The sequence below is a fragment of the Heterocephalus glaber genome, unplaced genomic scaffold (genome assembly GCF_053883595.1).
Source record: "Heterocephalus glaber isolate CG9 unplaced genomic scaffold, H.glaber_assembly_v1.0 deba00000546, whole genome shotgun sequence".
Lineage (NCBI taxonomy): Eukaryota > Metazoa > Chordata > Mammalia > Rodentia > Bathyergidae > Heterocephalus > Heterocephalus glaber.
The window spans coordinates 41,268,096-41,287,353 of NW_028258147.1; the positions used below are offsets into that span (position 1 = coordinate 41,268,096).

A 19,258-nucleotide genomic window follows, 5' to 3' on the forward strand; every position below is an offset into this window, starting at 1 on the left:
CATCAATAAGAAGAAATGAAGTTACATGGCACACGGTGGGAGTAATAAAACACCAGTGTTCAGTGATAGGGAAAATATGTCAGAATGAGATTTAAGTGCAGGGCCTTGTTATGGTGGGAAGCTGCCATCTGATACTCATGGTCTCATTGCATTGCCAAGGGACTCAGTGGACCAGCAAAGCCTCACAAAATTGAGTAACATGACAATCAGCCATGGTACACAACAGAGATGACTTTCATAAAAAAGGTGGAAAGCAGGATTTTCCAGCTTCTGATTGCTGTCTGGCTATGGTTCCACCCTTAAAAAATTTTGTCTTTAGAGTGCCAAATTCAGAAGATGATTTTGCCTGAGTTTTTACCAGCATATTTTTTCTGAATCCATTAAAATGTAATTGAATCATAATGTAGAAAAAGGTCTCAACCTGAAAAAATGGATAGACATATAGAAGGAGACCAGGTGTTTGAGATGCATTTGCCCTGTGAATAGTAAAATCTCTCTTACATCCAAAAATGTTACTAGAGCACAACGTTTGGCATTGCATTAAGTAGGCCACTTTCCATAGTAATTTGTTGTGGGAACATGGGAATATCACATGCTTGTTAACTTTTCAGGTTAATCCTTCCAGAAAGAAAACCCTATACTCCTTCTCAACCCACTCCACACATACAAACTAGTATTCTTAACTCAACAATATATAGTTAAAACTTGAACAGAAAGATTACATGCAGGATCTGTTCATGCCTTGTGAAAATGACCTAAACTGATCAGCACCTTTTCCAACTCACTGACAGATGCAGGTCAATGCTATAGAAATGATCTATCTTTGGGGAAGATAACCAGCAGGGAAATAGTGGGGTCAAATGGTACTTCCAGTCCTAGTTCTTTGAGATATCTCCATACTGATTTCCACAGTGGTTGCACCAGTCTACACTCCCACCAGCAGTGGAGCAGTTTTCCTCTTTCCGCACAGCCCCATCAGCATTTATTATTGGTTGATTTCATTTTTTTCTAGGGTGAGGTGGAATCTCAGCATTGTTTTCATTTGTATCTCTCAAATGACCAGTGACTTTGAACATTTTTTCATGCATTTTTTTGTTATTTCTACTTCTTTGTCTGAGAAATGTCTGTTCATTTCAGATGCCCATTTTTGGATTGGGTCTTTAAATTTTGGAAGTCTGATTTTTTAAAGTTCTTTGTAGATTCTAGATAGTAGACCTTTGTCTGAGGAACAGCAAGTGAAAATTTTTTCCCACACACTCTTCATACTGTTGGTGGTTTCTCTTGCTGTGCAGAAGCTTTTTAATAAGAAGAGATCCCACTTGTGGATTGTTTGTGCTAGTTCATGGGCAACTGAAGTTTTGTTCATAAAATCTTTTCCTACACCAGTGTCTTCAGGAGTTCTACCCAACCTCTGTTCCAGCCGATTCAGTGTTTCTGATTTAATATTTAGATATTTAATCCATTTTGATTTTATTTTAATGGATGGTGAGAGATATAAGTCCAGTTTTAATCTTTGGCAAATTGAAACCCAATTTTTCCAGCACCATTTACTAAAGAGGCTATCTTTCTTCCAGTGAGGGTGTTTGGCTCCTTTGTCAAAGATGAGGTGGCTAAGTGTGTCTGGAGTTGTTTCTGCATCTTCTAATCTGTTCCACTGGTCCTCAGGTCTGTTTATTTGCCAGTACCATGCTGTTTTTATCACAGTAGCTTTGTAGTACAGTTTCGAGTTGGGCTTGTGATACCCCCTGCCATATCTCTGTGGCCTAGAATTGCTTTTGCTATTCTAGGTCTCTTCTTGTTCCAAATGAATTTTTGGATTGTTTTCTCAAGGTCCATGAAGTATACTGCTGGGATTTCAATTGGGATTGCATTGAATCTATGTAGCAGTTTTGGTAGTATGGCCATTTTCTCTATGTTGATCCTTCCTACCCAGGAGCAAGGGATGTCTTTCCATTTTCTGATATCATCTTCAAAAAGAGAGACTTTCCAGAGTGCTATAGTTTTCAGAGAAGAGGTCTTCGATTTTTTTTTGGTAGGTTGATCCCTAGGTATTTCATTTTTGGGATGCAATTGTGAAAGGAATTGTTTGCCCTGTTTCTCTCTCAGTGAGTCTGTTGTTCATGTAGAGGAAAGCTATTGATTTTTGTGTGTTTACCTTCTATTCCCAAACAATTAAAAGAATCATACCACAGTGATATATGTGCACCCATGTTCATAGCAGCAAAATTTTTAATAGCTAAAACTTGGAAGCAGCCCATTTGCCCATCAACTGGAGACTGGATAAAGAAAATGTGTTGCTTTATTAAATGGAGTACTACTCAGCCATAAAAAATGAGAAATTAGAGTCATTTATAGCCAAATGGATGCACATTGAGATGATCCTCTTAAGTGAAATAAATAGAACACACATGTGTAAATACCAAATAATTTCTCTAGTGTGAGAAACTGAAAGTGTAAATAAGGACTAAAAGGTATAATAGATAATGTGAAATAGGAAGAAAAGGGGCGAAGGGGAAGGGGAAGTGGGAGGGGTAGGGGAAAGGAAAGAAGGGAATGGAATTAATATGAGAAAAAGAAAAAATGGAAACAAAGTCTTTGTAAATAGGGAGGGAAGGAAGGGTTGAAGGGAGGGCAGGGGAATGGGCAAAAAATAAGAACCAAGAGAGATTATATAAAGGTACAAATATCCAATAATGAATGTCATTATATTGTATACATAAAATGTACCAATAAAATTAATTTAAAAAAAAAGAAATGAGCTATCTCTCCATCTGAGAGCTGCATCTGAATGAAGAAATTAAACTTTAGGGAAAGAAGTGCAGGCAAAGGACTGGATCACTAGGTGCTGCTTGATGCTGTCTAGAGATAGCATGTCAAGCAAAAGAAGACGTGGGCCATCAGCAGCACTGCCTCATGCTTTGGGCTAGCTCCTGTAGCTAATCCAGGTATCTGTTGTTCTCCATAGACTCTTATCTGAACAAACTGAAAACAGGCCCAGGTTCAAATTTAAATCATGCAGATTTCCTTTTCTGTTGAGGACCCTGGTAGAGAAATCCCAACTCAAAGTACTCCCACCACCCTTCTTGCGACCTGGGCTGGTGCGTGATACTGACACCCTCACTGTACAGGGGGGTAAACCAGAGTTCAGAGAGTTCTGGGCAGAGCCAAGGTTTGAACTTGGATCTTTTGATTCTAAGCTAGAACTTCTATTAAGCCCACCAATGGGAGGATTTGCACTTTGACTGGAAGGACAACAGAGGTTGGGGCCAAGTCTCCAGGAGAGTGCTCTGAGCAGCCCTCCTCATCCTGGGAAGCAGGTCCCTCCACCTGCTATCCCTTTCTAGCCCTTCCTTTGTTTCCACTACTTAGGTGGGTGGATGTTCTGCCTTTCCAGATGCCTTGCTTTTCATTCCTTTCCCGTGTTCTTTTATCTCTACTTTGCACACAACTTGTATGTCAGGGTTTCTTTAGTTGCCTAACACTTGGTTGGGCAGCCAGTAACAGAAAGGAGAACAGAATGCACTTTCACATTCAAGGGCAGTAACAGACATAGTCACACCCAAAACTATAATTCAAGTTGACTGTGAGAAATGCTAGGTGTGTCCTTTGTCCTGTGAACCCAGGGAAAGGACCTGGTAGATAACAACTCTCATCTACAGTTCATCTTTCCAGTCCACCTCCTTGCCTCATCTGCTATTTTACCACTGAAAAATTTAGCAAAACAAAATGGTGGGTGGAATTAAAAAAACAAACAAACTCATCAAAAGCATGCTCATGGATAAAACCCATCGGAACAAAACTATCAAGAGAAGCAAATTTCTTTTTCCTATGAACAGGAACACAAAGAAGTGTAGTCTGAATTCAACTAACGGAAACCTGGAAGCATAGAAGATGTGATAAGCTCTGTTTCTTCAGATTCAAGGGAGAGACTCAGTCCTCAGATCTTGGCTGCTGTTCATTTTGTTATTAAATGAGATGTGTGCCGTTTCCATGGCAATGACAATGAGAGTTTTATGGCTTCTTTGAGCACTTGAGAGTCCAAATCCACTCAATTTCCTAAGCAGATCCTGGAGTGCTGGTCAAGACCCTTCTCACAAACCACATGCCAAAGAGAGTGTAGCAAAGGGTAATTCCAGAATTGGCTTAAGAAACTATGGTCACTGGCCTAACAGAAGCTATGCCTCTGATTTCTGTCTTTATGGGTCAGATCACCACCAACAAGAGGACTGTAAGTCCTGCTAAACAGAGGCAGTTAGGGAAGATGCTAGACTCGGGGACTGTGAGAGCTGACAGAGCTGTGTGATCATGCATCACCTTCACCCTCGTAAGGCTTTCTGGTGGCTGACAGGAGCAGAACCTTCACACTTACTGATGTCCCCTTCATACTGAAAACTCATCCTGTGGTGGACTTAAAGAACCCATCCCCCTAAGTTGCTAGAAAACCCCAACAGACAGAACTCAGCTGCCTGGCCTTTAAAAGGTCTCAGAAATCCCACTCAAGGTGGTACTCTCTTCCAGAAGTTGTTCCCTCCAGTGACTCACTAAGGGGAGGTCATGAAGACTCAGGATAGCACTGATGTTCATCACATAGGCCAGATGAGGCTTTGTTAAAAAGCATCACAGCTCAGCCTCACACTCTGCCAAACCTTTCCAGCAGGTGTAGACCATGAGCCATGCTGTGAGAAATGCCCCACCTGCTAATCTCCTTCTCAGATCTCAGTCTGTTTACAGCTGATCCAGCTCAGCAGCCCCCTGGGAAATGACCACCAAGGACATGTCAGGGTTTTTGGACACTAGTTGCAGTGTTGAGCTCTGTAGTCATACAAATCCAATGGGCACCAATGCTTTCATCCTGTTCTGATACCATATTTGAAAGGATATGTGTGTTCATGTTCTTCATCTAACTGTGACAAATTGCAGTCTCCCTGGAGGAGGGATTCATGTACTCACGTGCCAGCTCTATCAGGAGTGACCTCAAGTATCTCTCATTGGAAGCAACCACTCCCTCTCTGAACTCTTTTGCTCTCGGCATTTGGTTTTTATGACCTGCATCATTCATTCACAGCCATTTACTGAATAAAACACACCATGTTCCCTGTGCAGTGCCCAATGCTGGCAATGCAGAGAAGAAAGGTGTGGAGACAAAAGGAGCTCAGTCTATAACAGACAAAAGCAAGTCAACATAAGTTGTATTATTCTTGGTGATATGGTTGGTGATAAGATTGAAGTAAGTGTGATCTGCATCTAGGAGGGTCATCCAGTTGGGCCTGGGGGACATGGGGCTATGACACTAGTAAAAAGTGGTCAGGTAAGACTTCTTAGAGAGGTGGCAGGGAGCTGAGTCTTGCAGGTCTGCTGTTAGACACGAGTTAGCTTCCTATGGCTGCTGTAACAAATTACTACAAACTCAGTGACTTAACACAAACTCTTTCTCTCACAGTTCTGATACTCAGATGTCCAAAATCAGTTTTACTAAGCTATAGTCAAGGGGTCAACAGGGGTCAATAGGGCTGGTTCCTTCTGGAAGTTCTAGGGTTCCTTGTCTATCCACCTTCTCCAGGCTACTTGCATTCATGGTCCCTTCTTCCTTCAGAGTCAGCAACATAACATCTTGCCCTTCATACCTCTAGTTCTATCCTTACATCTCTATCTTTGCTGTTATAAGAACTCTTGTTTGGTGCTGGGCTCATGCAGCTAAACCAGAGTAATCTGCTGATACTAAGAGTCTTAACTTAAGCAGATTGCAGTGACCCTTTTACCAAGAAAGGCAACCAATTTTCAGGTTCTGGGGATTACGATGTAGCTGCCCTTGAGATGGGGCCTTAATCACCTCCAACACCAGTGAGCTCACCCCAGATGGCACTCCAGACAGAGGAGTAAGGAAGGCAGGGAGCCCCGGCCCGTTGTCAGCCATGCAGCTGCAGATTTCATTGAGTGGAAGTATTAGTTCTGAGAGGGGAATGCCAAGGGTCACACTGGCCAGGGAACTGGCCAGGGATACCAGGGAGCTCGTTTTCAGGACATTGGTTTGTTTTTTTTTGTACTGGGGATTGAACTCAGGACCTTGTGCTTTTGAGGCAGGCAGTGGCACCACTGAGCTAAATCCCCAGCCCAGGACATTGGTTTTGAGTGTGACTTATAGCTATTTATGTGTCTAACATTCCTATTATCTCCATAAATGCCTGAGTCAAGATCAAGCTCAATGTTTTCTTGATCCCACAGCAACTCTGTTTTGGTGATGGCCCATGACAAGACTCAGTCCTTTTGTGTGTGACACCAACACATGCCGGATTTGCACCCCACGGTGGCATCGTGGTCTGAGTTTGAGCATCTTTATCTTGGCAGTGTGACTGCTCTTCTCACAGCTCACTGTGTGGGGACATTTCTTGAGCCATTTGTGTGTGGGGCCAAAGGCTGGAGACACCTTTACCATGTCACACAGAGACTGGCAAAGTGATCCTTGTTGAAGCAGGAAGATAGTCCACATTGTACTCTTCTTTCTAAAGAGTCTTCTCATCATATAAAGTTTTTAAGAAGGTTCTGTGGGCAGAGATGAGCTGCCCATATTATCATAGGCAGCTCAACAGGGGTTGAAATGGGAAAGAAGCTCATGGTAAGCCCTAGGTCCAGACCAGGGCTAAAAGATGCTCAGACTGCAAAATGAGATCCTATCTGTAGCTTAACAAGAGAATATCTGTGAAAGTGCTTGGTAAATTGTAAAGCTTTGCCTGTCCATGAGAAGTAGCTCAATTATTAATATAAACTTTATTTCATAAGGAATTATACTGTTTTCCAATCTCTGGTGCAATAAGAGATAAATATCCTTCTCTCCTAGAATTCTTAGGACTCACTGATGAAATTCCTTGATGATCAATTTGTCCTTTGATGCCCTGGGTTAAAAAAAGTTTTGGTTTTTTTTTCCCCCTCTGCATGTCCTCCCCAGACACTGAAGGATGCCAGTGACAATGCACGCAAGGACTTCCACCGCGAGGCTGAGCTGCTGACCAACCTCCAGCATGAGCACATTGTCAAGTTCTATGGTGTCTGCGTGGAGGGTGACCCACTCATCATGGTCTTTGAGTACATGAAGCATGGGGACCTGAACAAGTTCCTTAGGTAAGGGAGGGTGGAAGGGAAGCAGGGCTTGAAGAGGGAGCTGACTTCTAGCCCTGACAAACAGGTGGCAAGGACAAGAAGTTCTTGGGAAGGGGAACCTTCCTTTCTTTAGAACAGCCCTTCCTCATAACTGTCCTCACAGATGCCAGAGAAAGGAACAGAAGAAAGAGAAGGTTGCATTGTCTTTTTCCTTATCCATCTAGCTCTACATGATGATGCTAAGGACTTGATTCAACGTGCATTCACTGAGTATTTACTATGTTTCGTAGCATATGCTCTGGAGATGGTTGCCTTAGAAGGTCTCTAGAGGTTTGCAAGTGGGTAAGAGAATATTATTCAAAGCCCAAGACATTGTAAGAGCCACAGTACCAAGGTGTGACAGTTGTGGTCAGGTGGGAGTGAAGAGTCTGGGTTAGCAGGCTGTGAAGCGAACCAGAGGAAAGGCATAGGGAAATAGCTGGAGGGGTTGGGACTGGGAGGGTGTTGTCCGGATTTTACTGTGATAACCAAAGGAACAACCAACCGGTCAGGAGTTCAGGGAACCTACAATAGAAAGAACAAGACTCCCCAAAAGGAAAGGCTTTCAAGGGGAAAGCGAAGGAGGTAGAATAACATTTAATGTAGCCTTTGAAGCTTCTGGATCATGGGTATTGCTGACACCTTAAAGTCATGGAAACGTGAACAGCTTCAGTTTGTGTGCTTTTATGTTAGGCACGGTCTTTAGAAGAAAGTAAGCCAGGAAGAGAAAAATGGCAAATTCCAAAGGGAGTCATTGGGTTATTAGATGTCATTAATGTCACTTAGATTTCCACTGTTGGCCTAATTGGGTTTAGTTTAGCAATGGCTTCTTAGGAAGTCCCCTTCCTCAGGCATTGGGAGGAGAAGGCACAGGAGAAGCCAGAGAGACAGCTTAGAGTGAGCATAACCCACATGAAGAAAAAGTAAAGGTGCTTTGGAAAGTGAAGCTGACTCCCACAAGGTAAGAGCTTTGACTCCTGAGGGACACAGTGGTAAGGTAACATGAGCAAGGGACTTGTCCTTAGTCACAGGTGAAGGTGAATCTCAGCTCTGGCCATCTCCTAGTTACATATCACAGCTTCGCTGACGAGAATATAGACTGGGCAGGGGGCACTAGAAAGTGCATAGAAGAGTCTTAGCATTGGTGCAAATAGGACACACGCCCTGAGCCTTGGCTTCTGCTGGCAGTGATTGTGCTGGTAAGCCAGCTACCTTGGAAGACAGGTCACAAGAGGAGCTGGGCTTGCTAAGCTAGAGGAAGTCGGTGGTCACCCTGGTGTGGCCCACAGTGAATGTGCCCATCCTATATTTCCCTAGGAAGAGAAAAAAATACACTGTCAGGTATCCCATGGTGAAGGAAGTCATGTGATGTCTTCATCTGCATTAAGCAAAGGCACAAAGGGAAGTGGCATGTGAAACCCTAGAAACCACAGGAGTTAAGAGGTCCCAGTAGTAACAGTGAGGAGACCCAGGCTCTCCCAGGAGGAGGCTGGGTTCTCCTTCTTTTCCTGTATCAGCTGCTGGCATCCCTAAGTGAGTGTCTGCTTTACTCTTTTAAGTGACCTCTACTCTCAGGTGGGTCCAAGTCAGATCTTCTTTAAGTCTTGCTGGTTCTTACATGTATTTCCTTTAAAAACTGACTGGCTCTCTTCTTTGCAAGAATGGCCAGTGTGCTGCCTGGGGTATCTTGGTAGATAGAATAACTTAGGAGAAACAGGAAATATATTAATAATAAAGGCAGACTGGCTACCTACACTTTGGGCCTCAGTTTACTTACCTTTAAAAGGGGTAAAATATGCCTTTCAAGGACAAATGTGAGGGCTGCAGTAAAATCAGTAGCTACTGTCCCTTGACCCTTCATCTGCCATATTTTCCTCTCCAAAATTGTACTCTCTAAAAGCTGTAGCATAGTCCACAAGTACTCACCTGTATACAATTAAATACTTCTGAGTACTTAGATTGTGTGTATGCGTTGTCATTGTTACGGGGTGTGTGTGTGTGTGTGTGTGTGTGTGTGTTACAACTTGATTCTTACACTTTCTGGCTCTGTCAGCCACTCACAGGTCTCCTCCCTGTTTTCTGAAGGAGCAGGCACCTGGTTCTCCCTTGGTGTCCTGCATAGGGTGTACAGCAATTGGAAACTTACCCAGCTTGATTTCAGAGTCTGCTAAATGCTGGAAACAAGACTTTTGCCATGCAGAGCTGGGGTCTCAGGTGCAATAATGCCTTGCAAGTAGAGGTTGTCTTCTGCCTGGAGAACACCTGGCATACAGCTGCCACTGATGGTCCACACGTCCTTGGCGCTGCCTGACAAAGGCAGATGTCTTCTGTTATCTCCCCATCCTTTCTATCCATCCAAAAGCTCATACTGAGCACAGCATGGCCAGGCCCTATGCTAGGTAGTGTAGGAAATGAGGAAGAAAACACAATCCTTTTTTTTCAAGGAAAGTGTCTCAGTTTTTCTTTTCAGAATCTCTCCAAAATTCTCCTCTACTGAGGAGAAAGATAAGTGTTTTTCAAGCAATTATACTTAATAATTTATTGAGTATATTTATAAATACTTTATGTGTTTTAACTTGCTTAAATCTAATAAAATATTATCACCATCATTTCCATGTAATGTTTGAGGAAACTGAGTCACACAGTTAGCAAGTGACAGAACCAGATTCAAACTCCTGACTTCCTAGTCCATAGTCTGCTTGACAACTGTGCAATTCATTATATATTGTACATCTTTATGGAACCATCACACTATATCGCCCAAATATGCATCATTGGTATCTTTCAATTAAGTTGTTTTAGTTTAAAATTTTGAAATAAATAATCTCACTTTAATATTAAAAAGCAGAAAGGAAGTAATATGCTGTAGAGTAGCAGAACAAGTGCGGTGTGGTGAATTGCTGGCCACAGCCACAACCTGTTCAGGGACAATGGTCAGGGATGGCTGAGCACCTACAGGTCAGGCCCTGGGTACCTGCTGCTTGCTCCCCAATCCAGGGTGGTGGTGCATTTCCACCCTTGAAGAGAGTTCTCCTGGAAGGCAGGACTTGCATCTTCACTTCCAAGAATTGCAGGAGAGAAGGCAGAAGCCACTGTCTCACTTTATTGATGCTCCTTTTCAGAACTTGTTCAGAAGCCCTCCTTCTGGAGCAGGACTTTCTGCTCCAAGAATGTGTCCTGAGGCTTCTGCACATACCTAGTGTAAGCAGCTCAAACGGTTGTTTAAGGACGCAGGAGCATCCCCTAAGCCATGAATGCTAGGATGAGGACAGCCTGCTCCTGGAGGGCCACCAGGCTCCTGGAACCTGCAAAGTGGAAGGCTGCAGGAGGGAACCTTACACAGAGGTGGCCTTTTGTGAAGGTTTCAGGTCTTTCTTCTGCCCAGAAGTCATGCTTCTGACCATGACTGATTCATCCAGTTTTCTACAGCTACAACAGGCTGTGCCCAAATTATTTCACTGAACTAAGTCTACGAAGCTTGCCTTCTGGCCAGATTCTCTAGGTCTTTATTTCAAATTTCCCATTATGTGCACCCCTAGGTCCTTCTCCTGGTATTGAGATCTCAGTAGAGTGAAGAAAGAGGAGTGAAAACATTCTGAACTGTCCCTGCCCCTGAAACCAGTGGTCCTCAACTTTTTGGCCCCAGGGATTGGTTTCTTGGAAGCCGGTTTTCCACAGACAGGGGCAAGGCAGTGAGGAGTAGGGCTTGGGGATTAGATTCTCATAAAGAACACACAACCTTCCAAGCAGTTCACAGCAGGGTCTGTGCTCCCATGAGATGAAAATGCTGTTGCATCCCACCAAGGTGAAGTTCAGGCTGTGATGTGAGCAGAGGGAGTGGCTGTGAATTCAGAGGAAGCTTCATGCCCTGCCCCCCACCATTGAGTCCTGCTGTGCAGCTAGGTTCCCAACAGGTCACACATGGGTTCTGGTCTGTAGCTCAGGTATTGGGGACTCCTGCTCTAAAGAGTTAGACTTGATTAACTGTTAGTGAGAGGATACTTTGTGTTAGCAGAGAGTAATTTGTATTTTATCACATGTCCATATCTTTTTCAGAAAAAAAGAGGGTTTTTTGGAAAGCTCTTCCCTCTGGCTTTTCTATGAAAGGCCAAGAAGCATTATACAGTCTCTGTTCCTTCTCACATCAAAATCCTCAAAGATGTGCACTTAGTATCATCATTTTATGGAATGAAGAAACAAGCCCAGAAAGGTTATTTCACTCAGAGTCACACAGCTCTTCTGTTATTCAGATTCAGTGTTGATACTGTCACTGGGCTTTGGGTACTGGAGTCTTAGACTTAGAGGTGGTTTCTGAATTCTTCTTGTCCTGAGCATAGAATTGGTCAAGACAAGGACAAAAGGTAGCGAAGTTCTGTATTTATTAAAAGTAGGAAAGGAGATGAAAGATGCTCTGTAGAGTGGGTTTGGGCCAACTAAAGGTAAAGAAAGATGTACCCAGCAACCACAAGGTTGACCACTGAGAGATGACAGTAGCTCTGGCTTGATGGTGGCTGCATTTGTATCTCCCATAACTCAGGCTGCTGTCAGGTCTAGGCCAACCTATTAAAAACCTGATCGAGTTCTCCTAAGAAGAATTGAAGACAGCACTGTCTGGTTCAATGTGTAGGGCTTTGGGAACTATTCTGTGCATGTATGCTGGATCTCTGTGATCAACAGGCCATGCTTACTTGACTAGCCGGTTTGCCACACCCTAGTTTCCTGCCCATAGCTTTGCCCTCTGGATTGCTAGACTTGTTACCTTCAGAGAGATTTTGAGATAAAGAAAGGCTAAAGCATTTCCTCTGTGTTATTCCTCACCATGACAAGAGGCAGTTGGACACTGTGGTTTGAGTAGAGATAAAATATGTTAGAACCTTCCTTGTACAAAAATAGCAGACTCCTCCCTAGGGAATAGTTAAATCCAGGTATTTATAGACAGGAGGAACCAAAGAAATCACCAGGTACCCTTTGTATTTCTGACTAATGAGGAAATTGGAACTTAGAGAAGTAAAAAGATTTCCCAAGGTCCTGGTGCAAGATACCGGTGGCACTAGGAGGCTCCTTGTCCCCAACACTTTGTCCAGTGATTGTTCTTTGAGGATGCAAAAATGAAAATCTGGTGAAGGCAAGCCTTAGAATCAAAGAAAGAGACTGACTATGGGCTGAAGCTGTCATGGAAGGGGGAACATACCCATGGCTAGAAGTATTTCCTTGGAGAATTCTGGCTTTCTCACTTTTAAATACTCACATAGTTCTAGAACCTTGCAGATGAAGTCATCCACTTTAAAATTTATTAAAAATGCTCTACATATTGCAGTGCTTTGAAATGTCTTGAAGACTTTTCCCTCCTTTATTTTCCTATGCAAGCAAGAAGCCCTCCATTCCTTGTCCCACAGTGCCCCCTCAGGGCATGTGGGGCAGTGATTCTTACCTCAGTAGCTCAGAAGAGGATTCTAGATCTAGGACTTCCATTGCTGTTGACAAAAACCTAAGACAAAAATCCTCCCCTTTCTGAAGCACATGCACTATTACAATCCCTAAGTTATCACATAGCTTGGGAAAAGCCAGGTATGCAAAACAGAAGAAAAAGAAGATTAAAAAATATACCATAACTCCACTTTCATTGTTTAAAGAATCAAGCTTGCCCCAGTGATGGAATAACTGAGTGATTCAAGGGAGATCTCCTGTGTGTTTGCCAGGTGTGTGTGGCTCACAGGTTTAAGGAGAAGGTAACCTGGATGAAGTGGTATTTTTCACTGGGAATGAATGTCCTGGCTGAGGACACTCTGGGGCTCTGCTGCACTGGGCAGGAGGACACTGACAACCCTGTGTGGCCACAGATGAGATAGACTGAAAGCTCGGGTGCTGGTGGTGATCCCTGGATGCATCATTTTGGGGCTGGGGTGCTCTCTGCTGTTCAAGGCTTGGTGGACGAGACAGAAACCTCTGCTGGGGTGCTCTGGCCATGGCTTTAGGAGAGCCCCTCTCCCCCTTCATTTTCCTTCATTGGGCCCATCCTCTGTTTCTCAGTGTCAGAGGCTCTGGCCAGGGTTCTGAAGTCCTCAAAATCCAATCCTGCCAGCATCAGAGTAGGGGCACCAGGCAGGCTCGCACAGCCCTAGAATTCCACACTTGGGGAAATGAAGTGGCCTAGGGCCCCTAGCAGCTTTGCAGGTAAAGCCGGGTGCTTCCGTGTGCTCACGCAGGCAGGAGCAGAAGTGAGGCTTGCAGACAGCCCCTCAGGTCAGAGCTGTGCCTCCAGCAGTGCCTCCCCTCCGCGTCCTCCTCAGGGCACATGGACCTGATGCAGTGCTGATGGCCGAGGGCAGCCCACCCACGGAGCTGACACAGTCACAGATGCTGCACATCGCCCAGCAGATCGCCGCAGGCATGGTCTACCTGGCATCTCAGCACTTCGTGCACCGTGACCTGGCCACTCGCAACTGCCTGGTGGGGGAGAACTTGCTGGTGAAGATTGGGGACTTCGGGATGTCACGTGACGTGTACAGCACTGACTACTACAGGGTGAGTGGCTCTTTTTTTCCCACTGTGCCTGTTTGCTGGGGCTGCCATACCAAAATAGTGCAGACCAGGGGACTCAATAGAAATGTATTCCTCACAGTGTTAGAGTCTGGATGTGCAAGATCAGGGTGTAGCAGACCTGCTTTCTTCTTGCCTGCAGGTAGCTGATTCATTTTGTGTCCTCACTTTGTTTTTAATGCATCTGGGCCCCTGGTGTCTCCTTTTATGTCCAAATCTCCTCTTATAAGGACGCCAGTTATGTTGGAGTAAGGCCCTCCCCTCCCTGTGGCCCTTTTTTTCCTAATCACCCCTTCAACATCCCTGTCCAAATACAGTCACGTTCTGGAGTACTGAGGGAAAGTCTTCAACATATAAATGTCAGGGGGACACAGTTAAGCCCTCCTGCCTTTCCATGCCTCTCCAGGGTAGTGTGACATCCCCAAGAGGTAAATCCTCAATATGAGAATTCCCAGCGGAATCTGAGGGCTTGGGTAGATTTCCAGTAGGCATGAGGCTACAGGATTTAGAAGCTTAGGTTTAATTCTGTACATTGGAGCCTTTGTTCTGAGTCTGAACTAAGGTAAATTTACTCACGTGAATTATAGTATACTAAATTTTGGAAGCTCTCTCATGGAACTACCTTGGTTGAAAGTGGTACAGCTGGTGGCCTCTAAGTGAGATATGAGAGATTCTGTCTTGCTGTTCCTAAGTAGTTCTGTCCAGCCTGCCAGTGGTTTTTCTGCTAAAACCAATGCACGGTGGAATTAGAGGCAGGAATTCAGATCCCCTGATGACCTTAGAATTGGCCTCCTGGGGATGTTAGATGTGCTAACTGAGATCTTGGAAACTTAAGATGATAGAAAGGGACATTTCTAGAAATTTTGAAATCGATAGAGTGGAGGTTTGGGGTGGTGTTATACCACCTCATTCTCTTTGATCTTCTTGTTTGTGTTGCTTGACTTCCAAGGAGGGAGGCAGGAAATAGCAAGGAAGGGAGAAGGGAATAGCATTCTGGATGTGTATGGGCTAAGAGGAGAAGACATACAGCTTAACTACCTTTCATAGAAAGGTGGGACAGGTGAAGGTTAGGCCTCTCCTCACCTTTGCTCTTCTCATGATTGCTCATTTTTAGGAGGTGTTTTCTCAGTTTATTTCCTGCACCCATGTGTAACCTTCAAGACCTCCAGTACTTGTACATTTTAGCAGAGCCAACTTTGCAACAATTAGTTTAAGAAAATTAACCTATGGCCTGCATATTCTTCTGTAGATTTTTTTGTGTGTTTTTTTTCTTCGTCACCTTGGTAAGAATTGTTCATATTTTGTGCTGTAAGAAAGAACAGAAAGCAAATTGAAAAGGATTATCTTGAAAAATACAGAAGAACCAGCTTTATGTTGGCCTCTTTTTTTGGTGGGAATGTGCAAGAGCAGTGGGGAAGTGACTGATAGATGGGAGATCTGACAATTGGAGAGAAGCCTATGAAAACAAAGAAATTAATTTTATTTAACTTCTAAAATTTTGGAATGATAGTCTACCTTTTGGTTTCATGAAAGTATTATAGGGGGAGTTTTTCTCATTGAAGTAACATATCTGTGAATTCCATTCTGTTGAGTTTATCAAATGGACAAGCAGAAGTGTTGCTGGGTTTTGCAGAGCACCAGTGTGTCTGCTGATCTCACAGCACTCTGGCTTCCACATCACTTATCCCCCATTGGATCACTTACAAGCCTAGCCTTAAGCTTGTTCCCATCATAGTGTCTCCTCATCTTCTCTGTCATCGAGTGCTTTCCTTATGGCTAAGGTTTCTCACCTGCCAGCACCTTAAGTAAGTTTTTCTTCCTTGTCTTATCCCTGTCCTCTTCAACAGCCTACATTAAATGCCAAGGTGAAGAACTAAAATAGCTGATCACCAATGTCAAGAATCCTTTCTGCCAGAGTCATGAGGGAGGTGTTTTATGTTTGCCTAGGCTCTCTTGTATGGAAGAATGGTGATCAGAAATGGAGTCAACCAAATGGATGTCCCTTATCTTTAGGAAAGAACTAAAGCACTAGAAACCCAAGCCTTCTATTCATAGTGGCTTGTGAGCTGCCTTGTGTGGGGCCCAAGTCTCTGTGCCATCATGGTGGGAGTGGCTGGTAGCAGATGTTCCTCCATCACAAGGAAGCTACCAGAATTGGGAAACAGCTTTCACTTTGTTGCAGCAGAGCTAATTATACCTTCCCAATAAAGGGAGAAATTGGAACACTTCATTTGCATTGAAACCAGCCTGACATGGTGGGTCCAAACTTACTCTAGCGTTTATGTTCCTTGAATTGTTTTAATTAGCAGCTCCGCAGTACCAGTCTTCAATTTAGCTTTTTCATTTCTTCCCTTCTCTGGCAAAACCTGACATTTAGGAAACATTTGAACCAGATTTCTATCACTTTCTGCCTGTTGGAGACCTACGATCTCGCTCTCCTTGTTCATTACCATGCCACTAGGGATACTTTCAAAGAAAATTTTTAATGTGCACATTTGTAGTTTTCACTGTTTGGATCTGATATATTCTTAAAATTAATGTGATCTGTTGGTCAGTGGAGGACCCCAAACATTGGAAATCATAGCTTTTAAGTCATGGTTTCCTTTGGTCTCCTATAACTTTATGTTGTGGTGATGAGAAATCCCATCCTTTAATTCATTTTCCACTTAAGAAGAAAACAAGAAGCAGAACGGGTAAGTTGATTCATGGTAGACATTTAAAGAAGCAGATGAATATAAGTTGGCTTAGCAAGGCTGTGGTCAGAATCCTAGCTCTGAAATGGTACTAACGGCAAAGTCCAAGAAATCATTGTCAGGTGCTCAATATGAGTTTATTACCTGCAGGGAGAAAAGAAAAAATCTCATATTAAAAACCAGCTGTGGCCTGGGGATTTAGCTCAGTGGTTTTGCCACCTGCTGCACAAGTGCAAGGACCAAGTTCGATCCCTGGTACGAAACAAAACAAAACAAAACAAAACAAAACAAAAAAACAGCTGATATTAACAATTAACCAGTGAACTGACTGGGAATTCAGTGCCTTCTCCCCAGTCCTGCACTGCTTGGAGTTAGGTGGTTAGTGAACCAGAATATGAAGTCCTGAGTCACAGAAGGGAGGAGAGGTTTATATAAGAATTGGACAAGCAGATGGAAAATAATCAAGAGTTCAGTATCATACCTTGATCTTTAAAAAGAATGTGTTTATTTTTAAGGAATATTTTTATGTAATGGGAGCTTTTTTGGATAGGTAGGTAGGTAGGTATACTGATAGGCTCATTCCAAAAGTGTTATTAGGGTCTCGTATAATGTACCAATGCCATTCGCTCTGTGAGGAGCAGTATAAGGGCAAATTCCAGTTTCACCTCCTCTCTCAATTCCCACAAGCAGAGCTATTGCTCACAAATCTGTGATCCCTCAATACTTTACACAAACAGGTATTCCAACACATAGCCCCTGGTCTCATCAAAATTGGTTCATACCTATTTCTCTCTTGTCTTATACAGGACAAGAGATCTTTGTATCTACCCAAATGGCACAATGTGTAGTCACATAGTAGGTGATCAGTAATAATTGTTGAACAAGACACACATTATTATGAAGACTTTCTTGGAGTGTGTCTTTCTAATCCTGTAGATGAACACAGAAGTTACTCAGATCTACATTTGGCTTTTGGCTCTAAATTCAGGAAGTAAGGCTAAGGATTTAGAAACATCTTCATCTCAGACCATTTCTTTTGAGCTCAGGGACAAAATTTACTTCCACTGATTACTACGGTAGGAAAACTTCCTGGGTATATTATGCCTAGAACACTTGAAACCAGATGCCAGGGGCAACTCAAGAGCTGAGAGCATTCCCTTGTGTCATTAACTCTGATCTGCATGTATCATTTCCTTATTTTCCCTGCCACTCTATAATACCGACACAATGACTCTTAACTTTCACATGCACAATTAGAGACCTTTCTGTTTGGGCTTTTTTGATTAAAGTGGCCTTGCAAATATAAGAGATTGTGTATTTTATGAAGTCATCTTCAATCCATGTCTCTCTCAACACTTAGAGGGAGCACAGTTCAGAGGAACCTCTCTGCCAGGGAGGAATCAGAACATTGAGTTCAGACTAAATCTATATTAAACTGGATTTGCAAAAATTGTTTCAAGATTCTAAACTGGTTTAATTTGTATTCAAACTTTCCTAAGAACCTTTTATATATGCTTTGGATTTGCAACAGGGGATGTATGAGAATCCTCTCATTCATTCATTCATTCATTTATTTATCCAACACTTTTTTAAACAACTACTGTGTTAGCTATAGTAGATAAAAAAGAAAAAAGACAGATGGGCTCTTCTTGGACATTTAAATACAATGAGATAAATGAGAGAAATGCTGTAATAGAGATGTACTGGGAACTCCAAGGAGAAAATTTCTAGTCTCCTTTGGGAAGTCAAAGTAGGGTTCGTGGAGACAAGATCGAGCTGGTACCTATATGTGAATCCCACTGTTCTATTGATTCAGGCTGGGGAGGGGGACATATGAAGTACAAGTATGTAGAGTGGCCATGTTGACACCACAGTGTGTGGTGTCTAAGGAACGGTGACTCCTTTGCCTTGCTTCTGAGACAATTTAGCTGTTGTCAGATTTTACAAGGGCCCCGTTGGCCACATCAACGGACTTCACCCTTTGGTAGCAGGAGCCCAAAGGGCGAAATGGCATAACAGATCCATCATGTATAGGCACATCTGAGTTCTAACAACAGATTCCCCCAGCAGATGCCAGCATCGTCATCCCAACCTATGTGATTTGGCTATAGCAGCTTCTTACTTGGGTCCACATCTCTCTGTGGGTGTGTTTCAATAAGAGACCCATGGTCAGGAGTTAGCATCATTTACCTGGCTACAGAAACTCAGAGCCCTTCATCTCTCACTGAGAGCTGTGGCCTTCTAACAGAACTGCAGAAAGCTGCAGAAGCCAGGATGGAAGAGTGAGTATAGAGGTCCATTGCCCAGGGCCTCTGTCCTGTCCATTTCCCCAACGGGCAAAGTACCTTAGCAGGAGTAGGGTCAGGCTCCTTGTTTTGAGGGTGGTTTTGTTTTCTACTTTTCTTGTGCTTTTCTTTGGCTTATCTTCAGAGTCTCTCATTCTTGACATCTCTAGTCCGTTTATGTTACATGGAGATGTGCTCCAGTTTGAAAGCCAATGTGCTTATAGGCGCACCAGAACTGAAGGAAAGGAACAGCAAGCATCCCTCAGTAGCTGGGACAGCAGAGGGATTCCTTCATTTGGTGTTCTGTCTTCCATCCCCCATTAGCCCCCATTATGTAGCTGTTAGGCCTCTGCTTTCTCATGCCTGTTATTCTATCCTTTTGCATCACTCAGTCCAGAGCCACTGAAAAGGGAAGTTGACCACAAAGAGTTAGCTGGAATATAAAGGAAAGAGAATCTGATTTGAAGCCTGAAGACAGTGGTGAAAAATCTCTGATTTCCTTCTTAACCTTAAGATATTAGCTGGGAATGTATTTGGCCAGTGGTAGCAATATGCTACTGAAGGCGGCCAAGCAGATAGGGAGCTGTTCTGCTCATGGCACAGGAA

General features: G+C 43.4%; 1 protein-coding gene across 3 annotated transcripts in view; it reads left to right on the forward strand.

The window, feature by feature from the left end:
• The window catches only part of Ntrk2 (neurotrophic receptor tyrosine kinase 2), a 346,345-nt gene that overhangs the window by 275,250 nt on the left and 51,837 nt on the right, over nt 1-19,258 (forward strand). For all 3 annotated transcript variants that reach the window (XM_004862443.4, XM_021242569.2, XM_021242571.2), the window contains 2 exons: nt 6,944-7,116; nt 13,425-13,659. In XM_004862443.4, the coding sequence (XP_004862500.1) occupies nt 6,944-7,116; nt 13,425-13,659 (408 nt within the window). The remainder of the gene's footprint in view (nt 1-6,943; nt 7,117-13,424; nt 13,660-19,258) is intronic.